Source organism: Nuphar pumila, chromosome 4 (genome assembly GCF_984573655.1).
Source record: "Nuphar pumila chromosome 4, dmNupPumi1.hap1.1, whole genome shotgun sequence".
NCBI lineage: Eukaryota > Viridiplantae > Streptophyta > Magnoliopsida > Nymphaeales > Nymphaeaceae > Nuphar > Nuphar pumila.
In genome coordinates this window covers 120427434-120453276 of record NC_143252.1, presented here as the reverse complement: position 1 = coordinate 120453276, position 25843 = coordinate 120427434, and the positions used below count along the sequence as shown (strand labels likewise).

General features: G+C 38.5%; 1 protein-coding gene across 2 annotated transcripts in view; it reads right to left on the bottom strand.

Moving 5' to 3' along the window:
- Nucleotides 1-25843, bottom strand: part of LOC149840829 (chromatin modification-related protein EAF1 B-like) — a 54696-nt gene that overhangs the window by 8707 nt on the left and 20146 nt on the right. For both annotated transcript variants that reach the window (XM_090003365.1, XM_090003366.1), the window contains 4 exons: nt 18480-18533; nt 18312-18392; nt 18002-18139; nt 17731-17847 (listed from right to left, as the gene is read on the bottom strand). In XM_090003365.1, the coding sequence (XP_089859491.1) occupies nt 17731-17847; nt 18002-18139; nt 18312-18392; nt 18480-18533 (390 nt within the window). The remainder of the gene's footprint in view (nt 1-17730; nt 17848-18001; nt 18140-18311; nt 18393-18479; nt 18534-25843) is intronic.

Here is a 25843-nt window from a genome sequence, read left to right as displayed (position 1 = left end):
GCGCAATTTCAAAAATTTTGGACACGGGGACTCGGCTATATATATATATTAAAATATATATATATATAAGACTCGGTCAAAGTTGTGCCCATTAGGGGACAGGTGATGAGTTGTGAAGGCATTCTGTACACTTTCTTCATACAGGAATAATTCACTTTTGGGCACTTTCTTCATACACTGTAATAATTCACTTTCTTCATACAGGAAAAAACCACAAAAACTTGAGTTGTGCTCATTCTGTACTTAAAACTTGAAAGTGTACAGGTTTTTTAGTTGTGATGGGTTTTTTTCCTTACAGCTGTAGCCCAGAAAATTTAAAAAAAAAATTCCAAAAAAAAAAAATTCCAAAAAATGGACCAAAATGACCCTGGGTGCGTTGACCACACCCAGGGTCAGGTTGACCGAGTCCGAGCCGCACCCGTGTCGGTGCGTGTCGACGCGGGTGCGGCGACCTTGGAGCCGAGTCCGTGTGACATAGCCTTCAGGTAAAGTACTTAAATTAAAAAAAGCATTGTATGGTCTCAAACAAGCACCTAAAGCTTGGTTTGATACTTTTAACAATATTATTGCAAGATATGGTTTTAAACCATGCTATACTGATATAGCTTTATTTATCAAGAATTCTTCTGTAGGTATTATAATTTTACTTTTATATGTTAATGATATATTGATTACAGAGAGTGACAAAGAAGAAATCAAGAAAGTAAAACAGTTTTTAAAAAATTCTTTTGAAATGACAGATCTTGGGTTTCTAACATACTTCCTTGGTATAGAAGTATCTTACTCTAACAGTGGGTACATATTGTCACAAACAAAGTTTGCTTCAGATATTATTGACAGGTCAGGAGTATCGAATGATAAAGTTGTTGACACCCCCAAAGACTGTTGGAATGAAAATACGAGCCGATGATTGAGTTCTCTTAGACAATCAAACTCCCTTCAGACAACTCGTGGGATCTCTTATGAATTTGAGTATTATAAGACCAGACATAGCTCATGATGTACATATAGCCAGTCAATTTCAACATGCTCCAACATCAGCTCATATGCGTGCAGTGATGAGAATTATCAAATACATTACAAGCACAATAAATAAGAGAGTTTTTCTATCATTTTCTTCCTCCTTAGATCTTATTGCATATTTTGATGCTGATAATGAAGGGGATCCAACTAATAGACACTCAATAACTGGTTTTTGTGTGTTTCTAGGTGAATCTTTGATTTCATGGAGGTGCAAGAAACAATAAAAGGTGTCACTATCATCTACAAAAGTTGAATATAGAGAAATGACAACTACTACCATGGAAATCGTGACTCCAACAACTAATTTCAGATATGAGAATTCATCTTCAGAATCCTACAAGATTATGTTGTGACAACAAGCGCTCCATATACATTGCTCGAAATCATACGTTTCATTAAAGAACCAAACATATAGAGATGGATTGTCATTTTGTTCGTGAAGAATATTTAAAGAAGACTATTGATCTTCCCTACGTGACATCAGAATATCAACTTGCGGATTTTTTAACCAAGGCACTGTGCTCACCAAGATTCAACTTTTTACTTGACAAACTTTCGGTGATGTAACCATAAGTTTGAGGCAGACTGTTAGAAAATAATACTTATATGTATATACTTGAATATATATATATATATACATACATATACATACTCTTCTTAATACAAGAATATGTATATGTATAAGTATATGTATATAAATACATATTTAAAGTATATACGTATATTCTTATAATTTTTATTTTCTTATTTCTACAATTTCTCATTTTATTTATTTTTATTTTTCAGTTTTTGTTCCCTTTCTGTACATAGTCAGTAGCTGACTCTGTACAATGTACAACAGTCAGCCCCTGACTGTGTACACAGTCTGTCAAATAAGAGTCATTGGGCTGATTCCCAACTGGGAATAGCCCAACGGCTCTTTCAAAGTGTAATGCATTATAAATAAGGGCAATGAGACCATTGTAAGTGTGTATGAATGAAAGGGTTTTATCCCCTCGTAGCAATAACACAGTGCATTTGAAGCACTTGTTCTTTCTTGTGGTGTGAAGCTTTTTTATGCTATTTTGTGTTGGCATATGTTTTGAATATCAAGTTATTTGAAAACTTGATTGTGTGAGACTTTTCACAACAACATCAACAGAAACTATGCAACGGCAAACCAACGCGAGGAAAAAAATAATTTTATTTGCTACATATATCAGAAACCCAAAGGGAACCAACAAGTACAACAATTGGCCAGAGATTGTTTCTGCAACAAAAGGCTTGCATAAAAACCATACATAGAATAATTTGGAAACTGCAGTAATACACAATCCACAGCTGGAACATCTAACATTCAAAATAATAAAAATGACATAGGCAGAAGACAAAGCACACCCATTCAAGGAGCAACAATGCAAAATAATAAAGCGCAGCCTGGATTAAGTAATACAACCACACATGAAACAATCACATTTCCACCCTCATCAAACATTTTTAGGAGGGGAAAAACAGGGAAAATAATGCAGAAAATGTAAAATTGTTAGTCAGAAGCTGAAACGGAAGAGACTGAAAAAAAATGTATTTTTGAGCACTCTAAGCAGTAACATATACAACTAGTATCTTTCCAGAAAAACTACTGCATGGATTTGCACTATTCAACTACTCTATGGAACTTATCAAACCATTTCTCATGAGGTCAAAAACGAAAGAGATACAATTCAAAAAGGGGTCAACCCCTTTATTACAAATTTTTCTGAACTTAAATGCCCTTACTAACTTAGATAGTTATAACTAGACCTGTACATGAAAACTGGACTAATTTGACCATGAAAACATATACTACATTGACTCTATTATTACAACACTATAAGTACATGAATATTCTAACACCACCTCAAATTCGAGAAGATGTGAAAACAATCATCGCGAGTTTGGCAAGGAACGTTCTAAAGAGGGAAGTAGGCAAACTTTTGGTAAAGAAATCTGCTATTTGTTGTGCAGAACCAATATACCACAAGAAAATGATGTGATCCAAGTATGATCTTCTAGTAAAGTGACAATCAATTTGGATGTGCTTTGTACGCTCATGAAACTTAAGATTCTTAGCTATATGGATAGCACTTTGGTTGTCACAGACTCACAGTATAGTTTTGTCCCATTAGTCAACTTCATTCCTATATCTTCAAGTAGCCATCTCAACCATACTATCCCAGCACTAGCCTGAGTCATAGCTCTATACTCAGCTTCTGTGGTGGATAATGTTATTCTTTGTTTTTTTTTCTCTCCCAAGATATTAGAGAATCACCTAAGAAAATACAAAATCCTGATGTTGAATATCTATCTTTAAATGATCCGCCAAAGTCTGAATCATAAAAGGCTCTTAGCTCCAGACTTGATGACGAAGAGAAAAACAGTCCATGGTGCATAGTGTCACAAATATACCAAATGATTCAGAGAACAACTCTTAAATGAACTAACCTAGGAGCAACCGTGAACTAGCTCACCACATGTACTGCAAAGGTAATATTTGGTCAGCTTTTGGGCTCACCACAGCCACGTTGGAGACCCTAATATAGCTGCCAAGTTTTGGGGATTTATTTTGTAATTGCTTGAGTTAGCTTTTGGGTCAGATATATGTGAATCAACAATGAATTAGATTGTGGAGTGTCCGCATGAATTGTGGGTCGAATCTTGATTGAATTCACAAGGTCCTAACCAAGCCTTTGAGTTTTCAAGATCTTGATCATTGATCTTGAGTGTGGTGTGTAGTTGAGATCCTGCTATTGTTCATGCTATTTACCCTTTTTTGGTGTGATTTGGAGTGTGGAGAAGAACTAGAAGTTGTGTTTGCTTGGAGGCTATGTCACAGGGATTCGGACAGTCGAGTGTCGCACCTGCATCGACACGACGCGACACGGGCGTGGGTTGCGGTCAACGCACCTAGGGTCTTAATTGTCCAATTTTGGACTTAAAAAAAAATCAAAAAAAAAATCCCGATGAAATGGGCTGGGAGGGGGATTAGGGCAAAAAATTTTTGCACCCCCCCCCCCTCCTGTCCCCGACACTTCCTCTTCTCCGTCTCCAACCCAGCAACGGTAAGGCGACTCCGGTCCGGCGTGACGATTCCTGCACAGCAAGGAGGTATGTCTCCATTCTCTCTCTCTCTCTCAATCTCTCATTCAATCTCTCTCCCCTCGTTTCTCTTGCTCTTCTCGGCTAAAGCCCCCCCCCCCCCCCTCTCTCTTTGTACCTCTCTCTCAATCTCTTTCCCCTCGTCTCTCTCGCTCTTCTCGGCTAAACCCCTGCCCCCCTCTCTCAGTGTACCTCTCTCTCTCTCTCAATCTCTTTCCCCTCGTCTCTCTCTCTCTCTTCTAGGTTAAGCTTTAAGATACGAGCCCCTTTTCTTGATGGTTTGTTGGTGTGGCTTATCCTGTTAGTGCTTATCCCATTGCCCATCACAGATACTCGTTAGGAGCGCTTTGAATGACAATGTCGTTGATATAATTGACTCAAGTCTCTGAAAATTAAAGTCTACACCCATACCAGTTATATCAACTGAAAATACTAATTTGAGCCGACTTGGGTCATGTTCTTCATGTGATTCCATTTCTTTGGGTCTCCAATCTATACTTACCCGTGCCACATGAACCAAAGAACCAGAATTTGCTTCCACGCCAAATAAGCTTTCTTTCAGAGATTCCTGGTACTCATCCGTCATATGGAGGTGTATCTCACCAAGTTCCATATGAACTGGGGTTCCTCTATTTGCTATATTATTTGCAAATACATGTGATGATTGTGAACACCCCTGCATTGTCATGAAAATCAAATACGACAGTTTAAGATAATAAGCTTAAACAGAACTCATACAGCGAGAGAGCCATAGCAGAAAAATACAAGGGAAAAACCTTAAACACAAGTTTTTCACCCCCACCACCACCAAGGACCTAATAGCTACTTCATGCAATCCCCCGCCCCCCTCTCGCTCTCAATCTCTTTCGGATCTAAGTTTCGCTAGTGTCTCTTTCGACATTGTTCTTTCTTACATTAGAATAATAACAGTCACAGTAATAATAATAACAATGGTGATGAATCATGTCATAAAGATGATAATGATATCATAAAAATTACAATCATCACTCCACACAATGTATTATATGCAAGGATCACGAAGGTGTGTCAATCCAATAATCAATAACAACACCAGTTCTGGATTTCTAAATGTGTCGATAAAAACTTTATGATTAATTGGTTCACTCAATAAAGTGATTTCAATTAATTGTGGTGTTAGTTTTTATGATGAAGAATAGAATTGTAGATTGTTAATTTGATTTATTGCATGCATGATGATGAATTGATTTGATGATATTATGATAATTGTTTTTTATTTTATTAGTGTTACTGTTAACTGTTAAAAATTACATATATATTTATATATACCCTCCTGCACCCCCACACCCAAGTTTTTTTAAAGAGCCGCATTGCCGCACCCGCACCTATGTGACATAGCTTGGAGGTTGAGTGGCTAAGTTCTTGTTCTTGGAAAGGTTGTCAATTCAGTTCAAATCAGCACAGCCCAGTCCAGAACATTTCTTGATTTTGGGTCAGAATGAAAAAATCGAATCTCTCAAGATCTGAGGAGTTTGGATCTCAAAATTGGACAACAGTTACTTCAGTTTGTCAGCTTGTTGCCTTCCAATTTTTGGAATTTTTAGACACCTTGGCTGAGAATTCTGATTTTTGTAGTACAACCTGTTTCACCACCTCTGCAATACCTTGATCCTCTCCAACCTAGAAATTAGCCAGATTCAAAAAAATTGTATCTCCCAAGTACTTGGAGTTTGACCCTCAAATTTTTATTGTAGCTCCATACACATGTTAACTACATAGAATCTAAACACAGAAAGTGAAAACTCAAATGGCTCAACAAATACATTTTTGCTAATCTAGAAATCTAGACACACTAAAAAACTAAGTAGTGGTCGTCATTTAGAGTGAATAACTCCATGTAATAGGGAAAGAATTCAATTTTTGAAATTTCAAGAGTCAAAAGAATTATGCTTCACCACATGGAATCAGCCTAAAACAAAAAACAAACTATTATTAACAGCAAAGGATGCAGAGTGAAGAACACAAATCAATGAAATCATTACTCTCATAATTTACCAATTACTAAAACAAAAAAATAAACATCATTTGGAGTCTGGACCCAACCCAACCTACTATGCCTCTTAAATACCTAGTTTGGGTTGGATCCATAAGAATCCAACCCAAACCAAAAGCCTCCACCAAACCATCCTCTCACCTACTCGGTTTGGGTTGGACCCATAAGGATCCAACCCCAAACCACTCCAACCCCCATTTATAACCAATCTCAGTTGGTTGGATCCAAGTTCCAACCCATACAATAAGGCACCCACCACCTTCTATAACCCCCACTCTCTGTGTGTTTTTTTTACCCTCGCTCTTTGCTTTCTTCTTCTCCCTCTCTCACCCTCTTGGTTCACCCCCCTCGGCGCGCACGCCTCACACCACCATCTCAACCTCTAGTGAGCCCCCAACCCATCGTTGGTCATAGGCGGAGCTGGGGGGGGGGGGGGGGGGGGGCAGAACTGGGCTGTTCATTTTTTATTTTATCTCAAAAAAAAAATAGGGATGCTGCCCCCGAACCCCTATCACAGCAAAAAAAAATTTTTTGCTACACCCCTATTTGCCCCCCCCCCCCTCACATGAATCCTAGCTATGCCATTGTCGGTGGTGCTCCTTGTTGGAGCCTCCTCCCCCAACCTTCTCCCTCTTTGTGTGTCTCTGTCGAGCCAACCCCCCCCCCCATGCCCAAGCCACTTGCCATGCAGAGGTGGTCAGACAGAGGTCCTCCTCTCCCTAGGGCTCGCAGCTGGCAGAACACAACCGCCATCAACTCCTCACGATCCCTTTGCATCTTTGTAGCCGGAGGTCACCCTACACCCAGTGTGCCCTTGCTTCGTGTTGGGACTGGTCGAGCCCTCCAACCCAAGTTACCAACCCTTGCTTCTTGTCGTCCCCTTTTCACCAAGGACCCAGCAGATCCAGATTCGAGATAGAGAGAGTGAGAGAGCGTGAGAGAGAGGGGGTAAGAGAAGATAGTGTACCTGAAGGTCCTGAACATCTTCATCATCGGAAGTCAGTGGAGGCCACCGGAATTTTTTGAGGTCGTCGGAACTCGGAGGTCGCTGAAAACTCTAGCGAGAGAGAGGGAGGAGTCGGAAGATACGCGTGAAAAAACAAAACCCTAAGCCCCTTTCGATTTTATTTTTTCACAGGTTTTGTAAAATACTCATTTTATCCTCAGTAAAAAACATATTCATGTGTAAACAAAAAAATTTAAGGGCAAATTCGACCTTTCCACAATAGCGTCCCCCTTTAAAGGGGTACGCGTACCCCTTTAAAGAGGTATGCGTCTCCCATTAAAGAGGCACGTGTCTCCCTTTATCGGGGTACGCGTCCCCCTTTAAAGGGGTATGCGTACCCCTTTAAAGAGGTGTGCGCTTCCCTTTAAAGGGGGACGCGCTTCCTCAATTGAACCGGCGCTTCCCCTCGCGTTTCGGAAGCGCCGCGTTTCGCGCTTCCGAAGCGCGTCCCGGGGAAGCGCGCTTCCGAAGCGCGTCCCGGGGAAGCGCGCTTCCCCTATTCTATAGGCGTTTCCGGTAACTCTGCTACATACTGTCCAATTTTCAGAATTTTTAGGCATCTGTGATCTCGGATAAAAAATCCACGGTGAAACCTGTTTTTCCATGGACTGTGTAAAACCTTAATCTGTACAACCCTGAAGAATTAGTCCAATTCAAAAAAATCATATCGCTCAAATCACTTGGAATCTGAGACTAAAACTTTTAATGAAGCTTCCTACATGGGTTGACTTCATACCCTCCAAATTTGAGAAATGTTTGACACCTGTGCTCAGTTAAAAATTATGCATTGAACCCTGTTCTTATCCAACTGTTACAGATTGAACCCAACTTACATAACCAAGCTTTGACCTAAACCTAATCACTACAGTACCCCAATTGGCTTAAACAAAACCCCAGTACAGTTAAGTGCAGAAAATTCAGTTCAAGAGTTGATTCGGGGCGATGGAAAATCCAAGGCAGTTGTATAAATTGCTTTGGAAATTAAGCATGCAGACTTATAGAAATAATGTCTACTACAAATGAGGGTACCTGGTTCAAGAACCTCCTGGAGTTGCGTACGCAGATCAAAAGAATTTGCTGAATCATTGACACTCGAGTTATCGTTGGAGTTAAAGAGGAAGAAGCAGCACATTTAAAAAAATTGCAGGTAGCATTAAGAAAATTCCGGATCTATGAATGGTGCATCCGACCAATCCTGCACTATCATTCCATGATCGAAGTCTGTATGAAATTGGAAAAGGAGATGATGAGATAAGATGTGATGGTAAATTCAGCTTATTAAGTAGAAGAATTGGACTCACCTTGTCTAACTCTAAGTTACAACAGTTTTTTGAAGAATCAAATAATGAAAATGAAGCACCTATTACAAAGGTCAAAAAGGAAATGAAAAAGAGGATGTGTTGGATGATGAAACAGATGCACACAAAAAGGTGCAAAATCTGAACCTATTTTTCAGAGCCTTGCTACTATGCAACTAGAGCAAGGAGGCTAATTTACCAACGAATGTGATGCACCTGTAAAAGAGAGCACCAAAACGACTTCGAAAATACTAGGTTCACAGCAAGGAAAGATGACTGGGAATCACAAGGGTGTTGCATGTGATGTGATGATGCATGTATTGCTTCAAGCAGAGGTATTTGATCCAGGAGCGTATGGGAGTAAGAACCAATTTTTTTTACAGAAACAAGCAATGCCCCAAGTTGAATGGAGGAGGGCTGGAGTTGCAAGGAAGGGAATGCAAGGTCCCACAGAATTTCCATGGTGTGACAAGTAATAAAGGTAACGCTTGCCAAGTGTTAGCAAGAAAAAATCAGATGGCTGTGCAGTCATGGAAAAATGTAACAGCCAACTGTAAACTGATGGAAGGGTGCAGATGGTTACCCTTCAATACTTCCATGTATAGTAGCAGAAGCTTCTCAGTACAAGACTGCAGCAAGCTAAATGCAGAAATTAAGTCGCTGATTGTTACTAAAAGAGATCCAGGAAAGTTTAAGCAAACTAGATGCAAAGTGAATTTTGCCGTAGGTGCACCCAGTTCTGGCTTGTTGAAGCATTCTGTTGCACCTATTGTTTTTTTTTGCAGCAGAATACCCTCCATGAGTATGCATTGCTGGGCAGAGTTCGCCATCAAGTGAGGCAGACCACAGTGGCACCTAAATCTAGAGTTGATTGGAAGATTGCAAACAAGAACATCACACTTAGTAATACCATGCATGGTGATTTCTGGCAGGAAGTGAGCACATCCCATGAGCGGGAAACCCTGCAATTAGGGGTGGGCATCGGGCAGGCCTGGCCTGGACCCGTTTAGAGCTTGGCCCATCGGGCTTTAAGTGTGGCCCAGCCCGGAGATGGTCCGGCCCATTTACTAACGGGCCAGGCTTTGGCCCGGTTCTTAACGGGCTCAAATTTGAAGAGAAGCCCATGGCCCAGCCCAAAGAGCCAATGTGAAACGGGCTGGGTCCAGCCCGACCCAAATCCATTTGTAAATAGTAATAATTAACAAGTTCCCAACTTCCCATGCACCCAATTAATTATCTTTCTAGTTTCCATAAAATTAATGTAACTAATTAGGTAAATAGTAATAGTTACCAAGTTATTATGCAATAGTTAATTTTTTTTATAATATTAAAAATTAATAAATAACTGAGGCCCATCGGGCCGGGCCGGTAGCCCGCAGGCCAGCCCAAGCCTGGCCCACATATATAACGGGCCGGGTTTCGGCCCGCTACCTAACGGGCCCAGGCCTAAAACCGTGGCCCATGGCGGGCCGGTCGGCTTGGCCCATCAGGCTGCCCGGCCTGTTGCCCACCCCTACCTGCAATTTTTACTTCAAGTAATGGTTTTCGATCCAGACGGTCAATAGGAAAGCATAAACCAACCGTTTGAGAGCTTCACTCTAAGTAACTGTAAATCTATTGCTGAAGAAGAGCAACAATGGCATAAGGTCACAGGGTGAATCGTTGATCTGCAGTGACTGTTAGAATAATAATTTCAAAATTGTGTTTGTGTGCATACTACTGGTTCAGCCTTATTAAGACAAGTCGTGTTGGATTGTCCATAAGCTTACTGCTACAAGGAGGCGTAGTGTGGCAGGGTTGTAATGTGAGCAGCAGTACTGCACAAACACGAAATTTTGATACTGGAGGGTGAATGGGAAAAGTGAGCTATGTGGAAGTGATGCACCCCTTTCAATCACCGTTACTCTTGCTAAGAGTTGCAGTTCACTATGGTTGCTGTTTTCCCCGCGCAGGGTCAATTATTGCTATAACTGCAGGTGGACATGCAGAGAAATGATGTGTTTGCTCTGTCCAGGAACATGCCACATGTACAGATCTAACATATCAGTGCACTGGTGGAGTTTTACCGCCATAGTTGTTGGGGCCATATTCAGGCTGTGAGGGTCACACTATCACAACCTTCATGTATAAACCGCATCAGTTAGATACCGCAATCTGACCAATGTTGCAGATTTCATTTGGAGGTACCTAGGAATGATAGAATTTTGTGGTGGATACTCTCATATACTGCTGCAGCATGGACACTGGTGGGTTGCAAGAATTCAAGTAGTACCACAGGTACTCATCATTTTGAAAGGTTACTGTTGTACCAGCAACTCTACTATGGGAGTTGATCCTTCTTTGGGTTTAAGTGCATCGATATGCAGACAGCTAGTATCGCTATCTACACACATCACACCAAATACATATTTTTGAAAGTTGTAGTAATTGTCACTGCTGATATGGAAATTTCGCACAAAGGATGGACTGAACATCAGAGTTGCTGTGGTTGTTCTGTTGCAGAAATAGAATTGATTATGGATGGGCAGTTAGCATTGGATGACATTTATGAGTTAATGATAAAATGCTAAAGCCAAATTGCAGATGCATTCATGTTCACATATATATAGCCCTTGTAAAAATGTTCACGAAGAGACAATCCACATCCAAGCACTAGTACTTTATAAAAGATGTGCTCAAATGCACTCAAACAACACTTGAACAAATACGCATACAAGCGTAAAATAATCAAACATGCACAAAGGCATGCGATGAATGCATTAATCAAAAAGGAAATGCTTGAGACTCTCAAGCTTATTTTTACAAAGGGGGAGCACCCCGATATATACACATCCACACAAGAGGAGCCAACATGGGGGCTCCCAAAGGAGTCGTTGGGGGGGCCCAACGACTCTATTGGGAGGCCCCCAATGTGGTTCAAAAAACAAAAAAAATAAAAGCTAAAAAATAATAAAAGAAAAAGAAAAGTTAAGAAAAAGTTAAGAAAAAATTACAAGCATAATTCCAAAGGGAATATGCGTAAAAGGAAAAATTACAGAAATACCCTTTTTGGGTATTATAATAAAAAAAAGATATATATATATATATATAGAGAGAGAGAGAGATGTATACATACATACATGGTATATATGGATATGTATCTCTATATATATATATAAATATATATATATATATACATGTAATTAAATTTGGAGTTACATTTTAACACCCCCCCTCAAACTTACGGTGTGATGACCGCAAGTTTGCCAAGAAGAAAGTGAAACCTAGACGAACAAAGAGCCTTAGTGAAGAAGTCTGCCAACTGATATTCAGACGTCACGTACGGGAGATCAAATGACCTTTTTCAAACATTCTTCTCGGACATAGTGACAGTCTATTTCTATATACTTTGTTCGCTCATGGAAAGTGTGATTCTTGGCAATATAAATTGCACTTTTATTGCTGCAGCATAACTTTGTTGGTTCTCCAATGTGAACTCTCATATCTTCTAGAAGACGCTGAATCCATACAATTTCCATGGTGGTGGACTCCATGGCTCTATATTCTGCTTCGGTGGAAGACAAAGAGACCTTCTGTTGCTTTTTACATCTTCAGGAAATCAATGATTCTCCTAAGAAAATACATAAACCAGTGGTGGAGTGACGATTATTAGGGTTACCTCCCCAATCTGAGTCACTATAAGCAATTAACTTTAATTCAGAAGAAGAAGACAAAAATATTCCCTTATTCACAGTTCCCTTAAGATATCTGATGATGCGAAGAACAACACTCATGTAAACCATTGTGGGAGCATGCTAGAACTGACTGGCAATGTGGATCGCATGTGACAAATCAGGTCGAGTGATGCTAAGATACATCAACGAGCCTACCAGTTGCCTGTAAGGAGTGGGGTCGGTAAGAGGAATCCCGTCATCAACCTTCATTTTTTAGCCCATTGTTTCAGGAGTTTCGCAAATTTTGTCACCGGAAACTCCTGACCTGTCAATAATCTCACAAGCAAGTTTAGATTGGGATAGAAAATAACCACGTTGAGAGTAAGCAACCTCAATTCCAAGAAAATATGTCAGAAAACCTAAATCTGACATCAAATTTCGAAGTCAAGACAGATTTAATACCCTTGACTCCTTGAACATCATCACCTGTGATTAGCATATCGTCAACATAGAGTAATAATATTACAATTCCTGCATCAGATTTTCTAATGAATAATGCAGTATCAGTATAACAAGAAAAAACATTTTCTAACATTACATTGTTAAATCTATCATATCAGGCTTTCGAAGCCTGTTTCAAACCATAGAGGGCTTTTCGAAGGCGAAGAACTTTATCTTTAGGAATTTTCATGCCTGATGGGGCATCCATATAAACTTCTTCATCAAGATCACCATTTAAAAAGGCATTTTTATATCCATTTGAAAAATGTTCCATTTTTTAATAGACGCAATAGTGATAAGACATCTGACTGTAACCATTCGGGTTACGGGAGCAAAGGTTTCTTCATAGTCAATGTCATATTTTTGGCCATACCCTTTTTGCGACTAAGCGAGCCTTATATCTCTCTAGAGATCCATCGCTCTTAGTCTTAACTTTAAATACCCAACGACATCCTATAGTTTTCTTTCCAACAGGTAGAGTTTGGAATTCCCATGTCTCAGTTTTTCTAAGAGCTTTGAGTTCATTTTCCATAGCTTCTTGCCATTCTATACATTTTTTGGCTTCCTCGAAGTTTCTTGGTTCAAAGTAAGAATGAATGGCACTAAGACAAGCCTTATATCTGGGTGAAAAAAAGTCAAAAGAGACAAATCAAGTTGGAGGTCTCCTATTTCTTTCAGATCGTCTGTGATCATAAGCAGGAACAGACTCATCATATTGCTCAATAGCACTTCTGAAAGTATCTCGATTTCTGCGAGAATAGGTTATTGGGTGATTTGAGATTCTATCTCCATAAATATTGGGTGAGTTAAATTCTTCAATATCTACTTCATTTTCATCATGGTTTGATGATATTTCATCATCACTAGACATATCATCATTACTAGACAGTAAGTCAAATAAGAAAGAATAATCAACATTTTCGTGGTGAGAAATATTTTTTTTAAAGCCACTCTCATTTTCCAAGAATATCATATTTCTTGAAACGTATAACTTATCATTTCTAGGATCATAACATCGAAACCCTTTTTGAGTTTCGTAATATCCAAGAAATGCGCAGAGAATAGCCTTAGGAGAAAGTTTATCATTCTTATCTGTAAGAATAAAACATTTGCAACCAAAGACTCGTAACCTATTATAATCAGGTTTCATTTTATATAAAACTTCAAAAGGAGAAATTTTACCCAAATTCCTAGATGGTAAACGATTTATAAGATACACAGAAGCAAGAGCCGCCTCGGCTAAAAGTTTTTAGAAATATTTTGGGATATAAGAAGTGTTCGAGTGGTTTCAATGATATCCTATGTTTTCTTTCGGCCAACCCATTTTGTTGAGGGGTTTTAGGACAAGACCTTTGGTGAACAATACCGCTATCTTCAAGATACTTCTTGAATTCATTGGAGAGATATTCTCCTCCAGAATCACTTCTGAATATCTTAAGATTACTGTTAAATTGATTCTTAATCATCACATGAAATGATTTAAAACATGAAAAAACTTTATGCTTATGTCTAAGAAAATAAATCCAAGAATACCTAGGAAAGTCATCCACAAAAATCACATAGTAGGAAAATCCTCCTTTCAAAACAATTGATGTTGGTCTCCAAACATCGGAATGAATGATTTCGAAAGATTTAGAAGTAAACATAGATCTTTGTTCAAAAGGCATAGTTCTCATTTTTTCCAAGAATACAATCATTACAAGAGAATATATTTTTATAAAGATTTTTAGCAAAATGTAAATAAGATAACTTAGTGATGTTAGGATGACCAAGTCTTTTTTACCAAACATTTATATCCTTATGTTTGGCAACATTACAAAAAGAATTTTTTGGAACTTGAAGAGAGTCTATATAGTATAAGTCTCCCTTCCTAGAGCCTTCCCCAATCAATTTTCCGAACCGGCGATCCTGTATTAAACATTTTTCAGAAGAAAATTTAATATCACATCCATGGTCCGAGAGTTGAGAAACAGAGAGAAGGTTCAAGTTTAATTTAGGTATAAATCTAATTTTTGGAATATAAAAATCTTGAGTTTCAAAATTAACTATGCCTTTAATTTCAAGAGAAGTCTCATCCGCAGTAGAAACAAAAGATGGGAAAATATTTTTTGAATAATTGAAAAGAGAATACATGTTTGAGGACATATGAAAAGGCGCATCTGAATCCAAAAGCCAAGAAATTTTACCTGGAGGGAAAATGGTAGACACGGCGGCATCGGAGGTGGCTCCCTTAAGGAGAGGTTGGAGAGCTTCCACTATTTGATTTAGTGAAAGAGATCCATTTGAAGATGTCTCCTCCTTTTGCGGTATACCAGTAGTCGTCATGGCTAGAAGTTTCTTCCACTTAGGGCATATGGGTTAGGGCATATGGGTTTGATATGCCCCGGTTCTTTACAAAAATGATAAATAATCTTGCTATAATCCTTCCTTCCTCCTTGTCCACTATTTCCCCCTTGATTTTGAGTTCTAAAATGAAGAAGGCGATAGATCCTTACATTATTTTCGGGTTTAGACACCGCATTGACCCCATCATTGTCTTCATAGTTAGAGGGGACCGCAAGCACATTTGACCCTTGCTTACTTATACCCATATGGGTTTCTTCACCACTTAATTTGGTGAGAACATCCTCAAGAGAAGGAGGAGTGAAAGATGACAAAAGAGAAGACCTTATTTGCTCAAATTTGGGCCTTAGCCCATTCAAGAAATTGAAGAATCGATCTTCTTCTAGTTGTTTGTGATGAAGTTCAATCGCTTCTCCAATCCATTTTAGTTCAATCATGGCAAGCTCGTCCCAAATGGAAGAAAGATCGGCGAAGTATTCTCTAATGGTGATGTCACCTTGGAGAAGAGTAAGAGTCTTCTTTTGAAGGTAGAATTTATGGGATAAATCCTTTAACGTATACATTTTTTCAAGATAATGCCAAGCTTCTGAAGCTTTCTTGAACTTAATAATATTGGCATTAATCTTAGTTTCAATAGATGAAAAAAACCAAGAAAGAATCTTGAAATTTTTCATTTCCCATTCATCGTGCTTCTTAGAATAATCCTCAAGAGCTTTGGTTCTTTCGTCCCCTTCAAGGATCTTGATTTCACCTTCTGTTATCATGGTGATTTTTTGTTCCGGTTTCGGGATTGTGCCTTGCACATAACCCCCAAAGACCCTTCTCTTTTATATCAGCCTCCATGTTCGCGGCCCAAACATGATAGTTGGAGTCATTTAGTTTAAAACCGAGAGCAAAATGACTCTTTATCACCCATTAGAGAGGAGAGATGGAAGAAGAAATACGTACCAAAGTAAGATTTTTAGATCTTACTTGTCGCAAAGCTCTTCTAAAATATTGGAGGAAGATAATCCACCACTTCAATCTTCAAAACACAAAGGCACGCTTTTCGAGGCACTCGAAAAACGAAGAATCCTACAATCTTCTATCTTCAACTAAGCTCTGATACCATGTAAAAATGTTCACGAAGAGACAATCCACATCCAAGCACTAATAATTTATAAAAGATGTGCTCAAATGCACTCAAACAACACTTGAACAAATACCCATACAAGCATAAAATAATCAAACATGCACAAAGGCATGCGATGAATGCATTAATGAAAAAGGAAATGCTTGAGACTCTCAAGCTTATTTTTACAAAGGGGGAGCACCCCTATATATACACATCCACAAAAAAGGAGCCAACATGAGGGCTCCCAAAGGAGTCGTTGGGAGCCCCCAACGGTCACATTTGTGACCGTTGGGGGGCCCCAACGACTCTATTGGGAGGCCCCCTATGTGGTTCAAAAAACAAAAAAAATAAAAGCTAAAAAATAATAAAAGAAAAAGAAAAAGTTAAGAAAAAATTGCAAGCATAATTCCAAAGGGAATATGCGTAAAAGGAAAAATTACAGAAATACCCTTTTTGGGTATTATAATAAAAAAAAGATATATATATATATATATATATATATATATATATATAGAGAGAGAGAGAGAGAGAGAGAGAGAGATACGTGTACATACATACATGGTATATATATATATATATATATATATATATATATAATGAAATTTGGAGTTACATTTTAACAGCCCTATGCTACCAAAACTAACTCCAGATAAAACACTCCACCACTGCAGCATGGTCATGCATCAAATGTGCAATTCCTTGTCATCAGGGTGCAGCTGCCACAAACACACTCATCAACTGAAACAGTGAACGGTCTTGAGTCGATTTCCTCTGCTGCTATTCAGAATTTACTTCACCAGAGCTTGAGAATAGATGTCGATGATTGTGAGCTATGAATTCCACTCACTTTGCTACCTTGTTGTGTGAATAGAAACATAAAAAAATATGCCAACAATTGACCTAATGCATAAAAGTTATCAAACATTTCACTAAATAGGATAATCTGGTTTGTTATGAAAAGGACAAATCCATTGTCATCTAATTTTACATGCCTTCCACATGAATTAGTCCGTTATCAGCCTAGATGGATCAGTTGTCAGATTGATCAAATCTGATTATTGCAACTGTCTAATGCCCATAGAGCATTTCACCTAACGATTAAGGGTTTTGTTTATACAAAATGAAAATTAAATTTGACTATGATCTCTTGGATTGCTGACAAAACAGCAGAGAAATAAGCACATACATCATAATAACTTGAAGGACAACAGTAAAGGCCTCAAACATTTCAAACTAGATTGAATAATCGTGTTGGCTATGTTCTTTGACAAGCTTTCTGGATGAAACAGGTTGATGATCTGAATCAGATTGATTCAACCCAATTTATGTAACCTTCCGTGCAGCCTTAGCATGTTCCAGATAATAATTAAATATGTTTTATCCCAAAAGATAAAAACTGATTTATATCGCTTCAACACTAGAATTAAAGGCAAACTAACAACAAAGCTTTAAACAATACAACAAGTGTGAATCAACAATTAATGACAGCATTAACAAAAATGGAAGAGAGTCCTCTCATTAAAAATTTTGCAAATCAAATTTGAAAGTTCATGAGAGCATATGAAATTGGCTAACATCCAAAAAGTAGAACAAAGCAGGTTGAATGAATCATTCCAGAAAGCAACCAATAGACAAATGTCACACACCTTTTCCTTATGGAAATGTTGTTTTTTTCCAATCAAGATGATTTTCTCAAAATGAGCTTTTAGTATGTCATCTTCCATTGGTTCCTGCAAGCGTTTAAACAACTGTCTGGCACTGCCCTGATCAAAAGCATAAAAACAACCAGAAAACAAAATTAAGTTTTCATGTAATACAGTACATCAATCACCATACCAGCTTTGAACAAGACAAAAGAACCAAAAACTAAGGATTTGATGTAGCCAAAATCAAGATGAAAAGGTAGCAAAAAGATGCCTTTGGAATTCCTGGTAAGGTAGATGGATATGGCTGAGAAGATCCAGAATGCTCTGCACTATCAGCTCCATCACCATAATTCTTGTCCATTAATGCCTTGTGCCGCTCCTTGCACTCCTTAGGTTTCCGGAATATACACTAAAAGAATGAATTTGTGCATAATATATATAAGAGTGTCAGTATCTTGCACAGTTCAGCCCTTAAACGAAAAAACATGAACTACAACAAAAAACTGTAACATGGTTTGGTACATATTCAGCAAGAGAAAATACTATGACTAGGAAGATAAAATAAATAAATTTAGCTTCACCTTCAACTGCAAGGTACTATTTATAGCATTGCTTACTAGTTCCCAGTTTGGACCCATATCATGCACAAGAACAACAAGTGCCTGCAGCATACAATTCATAGTTATCAGCAACAGTTTAGCTTAAATTCATCCAACACAGAAGTAACATTTTTCACACAAGATGGTAACCTGATCTTCAATGAGCGTCCATGGCATCCCTGACCCATTCTGCGCAGCAGACAACTATACAGAACAAAGTAAAACATCACTAAGCAGGCATAAGTACTCTTAATACAGGAAATGGAAACACTAATGACTGAGTTCATTCCCTAAATTCGATTAAACTATACATGGGAATGCATGGAGAGAGAATGAGAGAGGGTGCATGTAAAATAATAAATATAAGGGCAACTTGCTTAATGACCAAATGTTAGAAATGAACACTATAACAAAAGAATACACACACAGTACAAGGAACCATTCAACTTAAGGCTCTCCTTGTGTGATTTATTAGGTTTAGGCTTATTAGTTATTTCATTACTTACAAACATCATCATCTTGATAACAATTAACGACAATACAGGTGAATAGTGCATTCACACTTGGCTTCGTTAGTCCTTTTTCTGGTTTTTGCCCTTTTTTATGGGCAAGTTGGGGGGAAATCCACTGTATAATACGAACCCAAAATGCCTGAGTTATGATAGTGTGACCTAACCATCTATTAAATTCATAGAGCTATAGATTATTGCATGTTACATAACTACGACTTCAAAAGTACAAGTACAAGTACAAGAACACAATTGAGGACAGAAAAGAATACAGACATGTATAATATCAAACATATATTACATAATTGCCATCCTCTAGTAACATAGGACTCGATATCACCCACTAACGTCTGAGACGTGCAACTTTGCATGTATGTGCTCCTTTATTTCATCATAGTTTACCGAATATATCTGCTATTGGAGCTTCTTCACCTATAAATCATTGTTTGACTTCTGAACCTCTAACTCCAAAATGATAATCCATTTGCACATGATCCACACCATCATGTATCATCATGTATTGGTAGATATTGCCAGACGAGGTTTGTTATTTCAGAATTTTCTTTTGTGGTTGTAAACAAAAGCCACAAAGGAAAACAACTTCTAAGCCTAGAGTTTCAAATTTCTCAAAACAACTAGCACAGATCCAAAGTCAGTCATTATACTTGAGATAGCCACAAGTCTCTTCTAGACTCAAAGTGCCTCAAAGAGATGCCAGATTAATTGTGAACTATAGGCAAAAACTAAATCAATATTCTGTTGTCATTTAACCATGATCAATGTATTAGAACGTTAAAAAAAATAAAAATCATTAGAATGATCCTCCCAAGCAGGACGTCGTTCCATCTAATAAACAGAATCTCCTATTGAAATACTTGTTCTCTTTCTTAAGAAAGTTTCTTTCATAGGCTTTCAAAAAAAATTGAATAGATGAGACAAGTGTTCACATTTCCTTGCCTTTTTCTTCATCTTCTTATCATTATATAATGTATGACATTACATAACATGGTGCTTCTGTACCCCAAAGCACCTATGTCACACCCACACCCACATGACATAGGTCCATATTTATCCAAGTAAAAAAAAACTCAATAAACTTATAATTGTATATTTATAAATGCATTCTATATATATACCCGGTTTTTTTAAAGTTGCCATGTTTCACCCTTCACATTTGTGCCCACACCTATGTGGCATAGATGCCACACACGCAGAGTTAGAGATTGTTAAAATAAGTCGACCTCTTAAAGTTTTTCTCATTAAAGTTTTACTTAAGTCTGATTTTGGTATTCTCTAAATAATGAGGGACCCATATGTAATTTCTTTCTTATGGCTGATCTCTATTTAAACAAGTAGAGATTAGACCTAATACATGGAAAAGACGTCTCTCTCTACCTCTTTTTCTTTCCTACATGGTATCAGAGCCATCGACCTTGGGGGTGTGACTTCGAGGTCTGCGCCAAAGTGTGCGTGAAGAGTACCAGATCGCGTGAAGGAGCGTGACTTCTGGGTCTGCGCCAAAACGTGCGCGAAGGGTACCAGATCGCGTGAAGGGGACCAGACCTAAGGTGTGTTCGAATTTTTTTTTTGGAATCAAGTGGTATAGATCTGATAACAGATCTGCAGTCTGACAAAAGTCATGACTCAGATCTGTAATCAGATCTAAAAGTCGAGGTGGAAGTATGGGTTTCGATCGATCAAATCTGGTGGATACAGGTACGATGCAGTAATGTTGTAGTGAAGTGGGTGGCGACCTGTTTTTGTCGTGGATGTGGGTGACGACTAGATTTGTCGTGGGTCAATTTTTTTTTGTGTTTTGTTGTTCTGGTTGTCGTAAAATAAGTCGATCTGATCATATGTCATGGACCAGCATATTCTTTTGGATCTGATCGTTTGTTCAGGCTGCTGTGAAGCTTATATCGTCGTTTTGTTTTGGATTTGCATATTCTTTTGGATCTGATCGTATGTTCAAATCTGATCACAGATCTGGTTGTTGTGGTGAAGGCAAATCACTATAGAGGATTGGTTCATTGTGGAGCACTTCATTTACGAACTGTGACAAGTTGTTTTTGTGTGCACGTGGACATCTACTGCAGCAGCGTCAGTGGTTGTGGCTCCTTAGTTCGTGTTATTTATTATGGGTGATGCTAAAAAATCTGATTATAAGAATGAAGCTATTGGGGAATATAAAGCCTTTGCCAATCCCTTCTCCTATGGTTCTTCTGTGAAATTAAATGAAACTAACTATGCAAGGTGGTCCAGAACCTTCATGATGTCCGTGTCTGGACATCGTAGAAAGCATATTCTATTGGAATCTGAATCTAATGATAAAACAAGAAAATATAATACTTGGACCGAAGATAATGACATTGTTATGTCATGGATCATGAATAGCATTGAATCTCATATTGCAGATGGCTTAATTTATTACAATACGGCTAAATAGATGTGGGACACTCTTCGAGATACGTACTCTCAAGAGACCAATGTGAGTTGTATTCTACAAGCTGAACAGGAAATATATAATCTACAGCAAGGTGACCAATCATTAGCCCAGTATTATGCCTCTGTCAAGGCAGCCTTTGAAAGACTGAATGCTCATAGGCCTCTGTGCTGCTCAAAACAGAAGGATCATCAAGAACAGACCATGGTTGCCCATTTCCTTACAGGTCTATCATCAGAGTTCTCAATTGCAAAAGTTCAAATGTTGACTAGGTTAGATGTTCCTACTCTTGCTGATGCATACAATCAATTGAGTAGACTTGTCATCTATCTTCCACAATCTCAACCTGCATCTCAGTCATCTGCTTTAGCTGTACCATCTAATTATGGACGAGGAAATACTATGCATGTTAGAGGTTAAGGTCGTGGAAGAGGTATAGGAGGTAGAGGCAAACTCCAATGTACCTATTGTGGAAAATCAGGACATTTAGAAGATCGTTGCTGGGATAAACATGGATGGCCTGCATTTTCTCCATTGAAGCCAAATGTTCCAAAAGCTAATGTTACAAAACTAGAGGTGGAGCATGAAACCAATTCTCCTAGTGAATCTATCACTCTTAGCCGTGCAGAATATGAGGAGTTGGTTTCTCATCGTCCTTCAAGTTCCTCTTCTCCTATTGTTGTTGTGGCCGACTCTACTGGAGAGCATCTTTCCCCTCATGATAGTAAGTGAATTATTGACTCTGGTGCATCTAGACATCTATGTGGAAACTGTCAAAAAATTTCAGATCTAAAGGCTATTACTGCACATCGGGGAGTCTCATTAGTTGATGGTAGTTCCTCCCCGGTTATTGGTCAGGGAAATGTCTCTATATCCTCTTCTTTGCAGTTGAAAAATGTCTTTCATGCTCCTTCATTTCCTCAAAGTTTATTATCAGTGAGTTGCCTTACAAAAAAGCTAAATTGTAGAGTGATATTTGATCCTGTGTGTTGTCATTTCAGGATTTGCTGACGGGGAAGAAGATTGGTGGAGGCTATAAAGAAAATGGAGTTTACTATCTACATCACCCTGTGGGAAACATTTATGCTGCAGTTGATTCTTTCTCGAGTCATGTTCAGTGGCGTTGTCGTCTCGGACATCCTTCATTGTCGAAGCTTCGTCGTGTCATTCCTCAAATTCCATCTACTACATCATTCCAGTGTGAAGCATGTCAGTTGGGCAAGCATCATCGGACTTCGTTTCTTTCTAGTCAGAGTCAATCCAGTCATAAGGTGTTTGAACTTCTTTATGCGAATGTATGGGGTCCCAGTAAATCCTACCAGGACCCAATGTCGTTATTACCTTGTTATTGTTGATAATTTTTCTAAGTTGTCTTGGGTATTCTTAATAAAAGAAAGATCTGAAGTTCCTAGTATCCTCAAGTCATTAGTTATTGAAATAAAGACTCAGTTTGAATCTGTTGTCAAGATTATTCACACTGATAATGCCCTTGAGTTTAAAACCAAAGCACTATTGCAATTTTATCGAGACCATGGCATTCAACCCCAAACCTCGTGTGCCTATAATTCCCAACAAAATGGAGTGGCTGAGCGAAAACAAAGGCACCTCCTTGATGTAGCCCGCACCCTTATGATTCAATCCAATGTTCTTGCTTCATATTGGGGTGATGCGATTATCACAGCTTGTTATTTGATCAACTGCATGCCTTCATCATCCGTGGAAGACCAAATTCCTTTGCAAATCATGTATCTTAATGTACCTCTCTTCTCTCTTTCGCCCAAGGTATTTGGGTGCGTTTGTTTTGTGCACAGACTCGAACCTGACCGTGATAAATTAGCCACTCAAGCCACTAAGTGTATGTTTATAGGCTATCCAAAGAATCAGAAGAGGTATCGATGTTATGATCCGATTTTCCGTCGGGAGTATGTCAGTGCGGATGTATCTTTCTTGGAGTCTATTCCATATTATTCCAGTACTGGTGCTCAGTTGCAAACTGATCAAGATGACTCATTTCCTCTTCATGTTCCTCCTTTTCTTTTGGAATCGGTGCCCCCATTACCGAATCCAATTCCACCTTCAACTCCACCTACCTCACGGTTTCACAATCCTCCATTGGTGTATGCGCGTAGAGCTCCACCTCCTCCAGTGCCTTCATCATCTTCTTCTCCTGAGGTAAGTGTTCCTGATAGCAATGGCATTCATGTTGATGATAACAGGCCAATAGCTCTACGAAAGGGGACACGACAATGTACCTTATATCTTATGTCTCAGTTTGTGTCAGATGCCAGAATTGGTAATCAAATGAAAGCTTTTATCTCAACCTTATCTGCTGAAACTATTCCTCTGAATTATCAAACGGTCGTTCTCGATAGCAGGTGGAAGCAGACTATGCAAGATGAAATGGATGCTTTACTATCTCAACAGACATGGGATCTTGTTGATCCCCCAGTGGATGCGGACATCGTTGGATGCAAATGGGTATATACCATTAAGTACAACTCAGATGGTTCAATTGAAAGATATAAGGCCAGGTTAGTAGCAAAAGGTTATACTCAGACATATAGTGTTGATTTCTTTGAGACATTTTTTCTTGTCACGCGGATGGGCACCATCCGTCTTGTTCTCTCGGTAGTTGTTCACCATGGATGGAGTTTGTATCAACTAGATGTGAAAAATGCATTCCTATATGGGGATCTGTCTGAGACAATATACATGCAACAACCTCCTGCGTTCGAGGTTGAGGGAGAGTGTCAGAAGGTGTGCAGATTAAGAAAGGCGATATATGGGCTGAAGCAAAGTCCTTGTGCATGGTTTCAAAAGTTGTTTGACGTGATGTCAAAGTTTGGTTTTGATAGGTCAGCGTCAAACCACTCATTATTTATTAAGAAAACTAACTCAAGCCTAATCGTTATGGTGGTATATGTAGATGACATCATCCTTACAGGAGATAACATGAAAGAGATTGTAGCTAGAAAGGCTCATCTTCAAAAACATTTTGTTACCAAAGACCTTGGTCCACTTAGATACTTTCTGGGCATAGAAGTGGCCAGGAGCAGTGAGGGAATGGTTTTGTCTCAACGGAGGTATGTTCTTGATCTATTAAAAGAGACAAGAATGTTGGGAGCTAAACCAACAAATATTCCCATAGATCACAAAGTTCATTTATTGGACGAGGGGTCAAAACTCGTCGATAGCAGGAGTTATCGCTTGCTGGTAGGGAAGTTACTGTATGTGACAGTGACTAGACCTGATATTGCTTTGGCTGTAAGCAAGGTTAGCCAATTCATGGACAAACCGACAGAGGTACACTGGAATGCTACAACGATGATACTCAGGTATTTAAAATTTTCCCCTGGAAAAGGGTTATTATTCAAGAAGGGGGTTACTCTGGAGGTAATTGCTTACTCTGATGCTGATTATGCTGGGTCTGTAGAGGATAGAAAATCTACCACAGGATTCTGTGTATTTGTAGGAGGTAACTTAATCTCTTGGAGAAGCAAGAAGCAAACCATGGTCGCTATGTCGAGTGCCGAATCTGAATATAGGGCTATGGCCCAAATTGCAGCTGAATTGATGTGGGTTCGAACTGTGTTGACTAATCTTCAAGTGAAGGTTTCATCTCCTATAATGATGATGTGTGATAACAAGGCGGCTACATATACAGCAAATAATCTGGTATTTCATGAGAGGACAAAACATATTAAAGTTAATTGCCACTATATAAGAGATATGGTTCAAGCTGGACATATATCTACCAAGCATGTAATCTCTGAGGATCAAGTTGCAGATATTTTTACAAAGCCTCTTGCCAGGTCCAGTTTCTCAAAATGTTGTGGCAAGCTGAGCATGATTGATATTTATGCTCCAGCTTGAAGGGGAGTGTTAAAATAAGTCGACCTCTTAAAGTTTTTCTTATTAAAGTTTTACTTAAGTCTGATTTTGGTATTCTCTAAATAATGAGGGACCCATATGTAATTTCTTTCTTATGGCTAATCTCTATTTAAACAAGTAGAGATTAGACCTAATACATGAAAAAGACGTCTCTCTCTACCTCTTTTTCTTTCCTACAGAGATCAAGCTAAAATTTAAGTACAAAGGATAACATGAAACAAAACAAGCATCACCATTGAAAACACTAGCAAAACCACTTAGCAGAAATGTTGCTTGCTGTACTTAGATTTTAGTGAAGAGACTGAAATGGAATCATGATGTGAGTAAAACATGACTGAAAAGAATGGAACCTCTTGGTTGATAGACCAAGAACTTGTACACATTGACATCAAAGTATTATCCATTTGTAGATGGAGCATCGACAGCTGACAATGAATTTGACATCAAGAATTCACAAGATGCAAACTCAAAAATAATAACTCTTACAAAGAACAAGAAGATTTAGAAATAATGTTCACATGAAACATAATTCATGCTTAAATCATTTTATGATTCAATGAACAAAAGCAATAGAAAAACAGAAAACTTTTATTAATTACCAAACGCACTAGTAACAATTTACATAAAAAAGTGAACCCAAAAGACATTCACATGCAACATAATTCATGCTT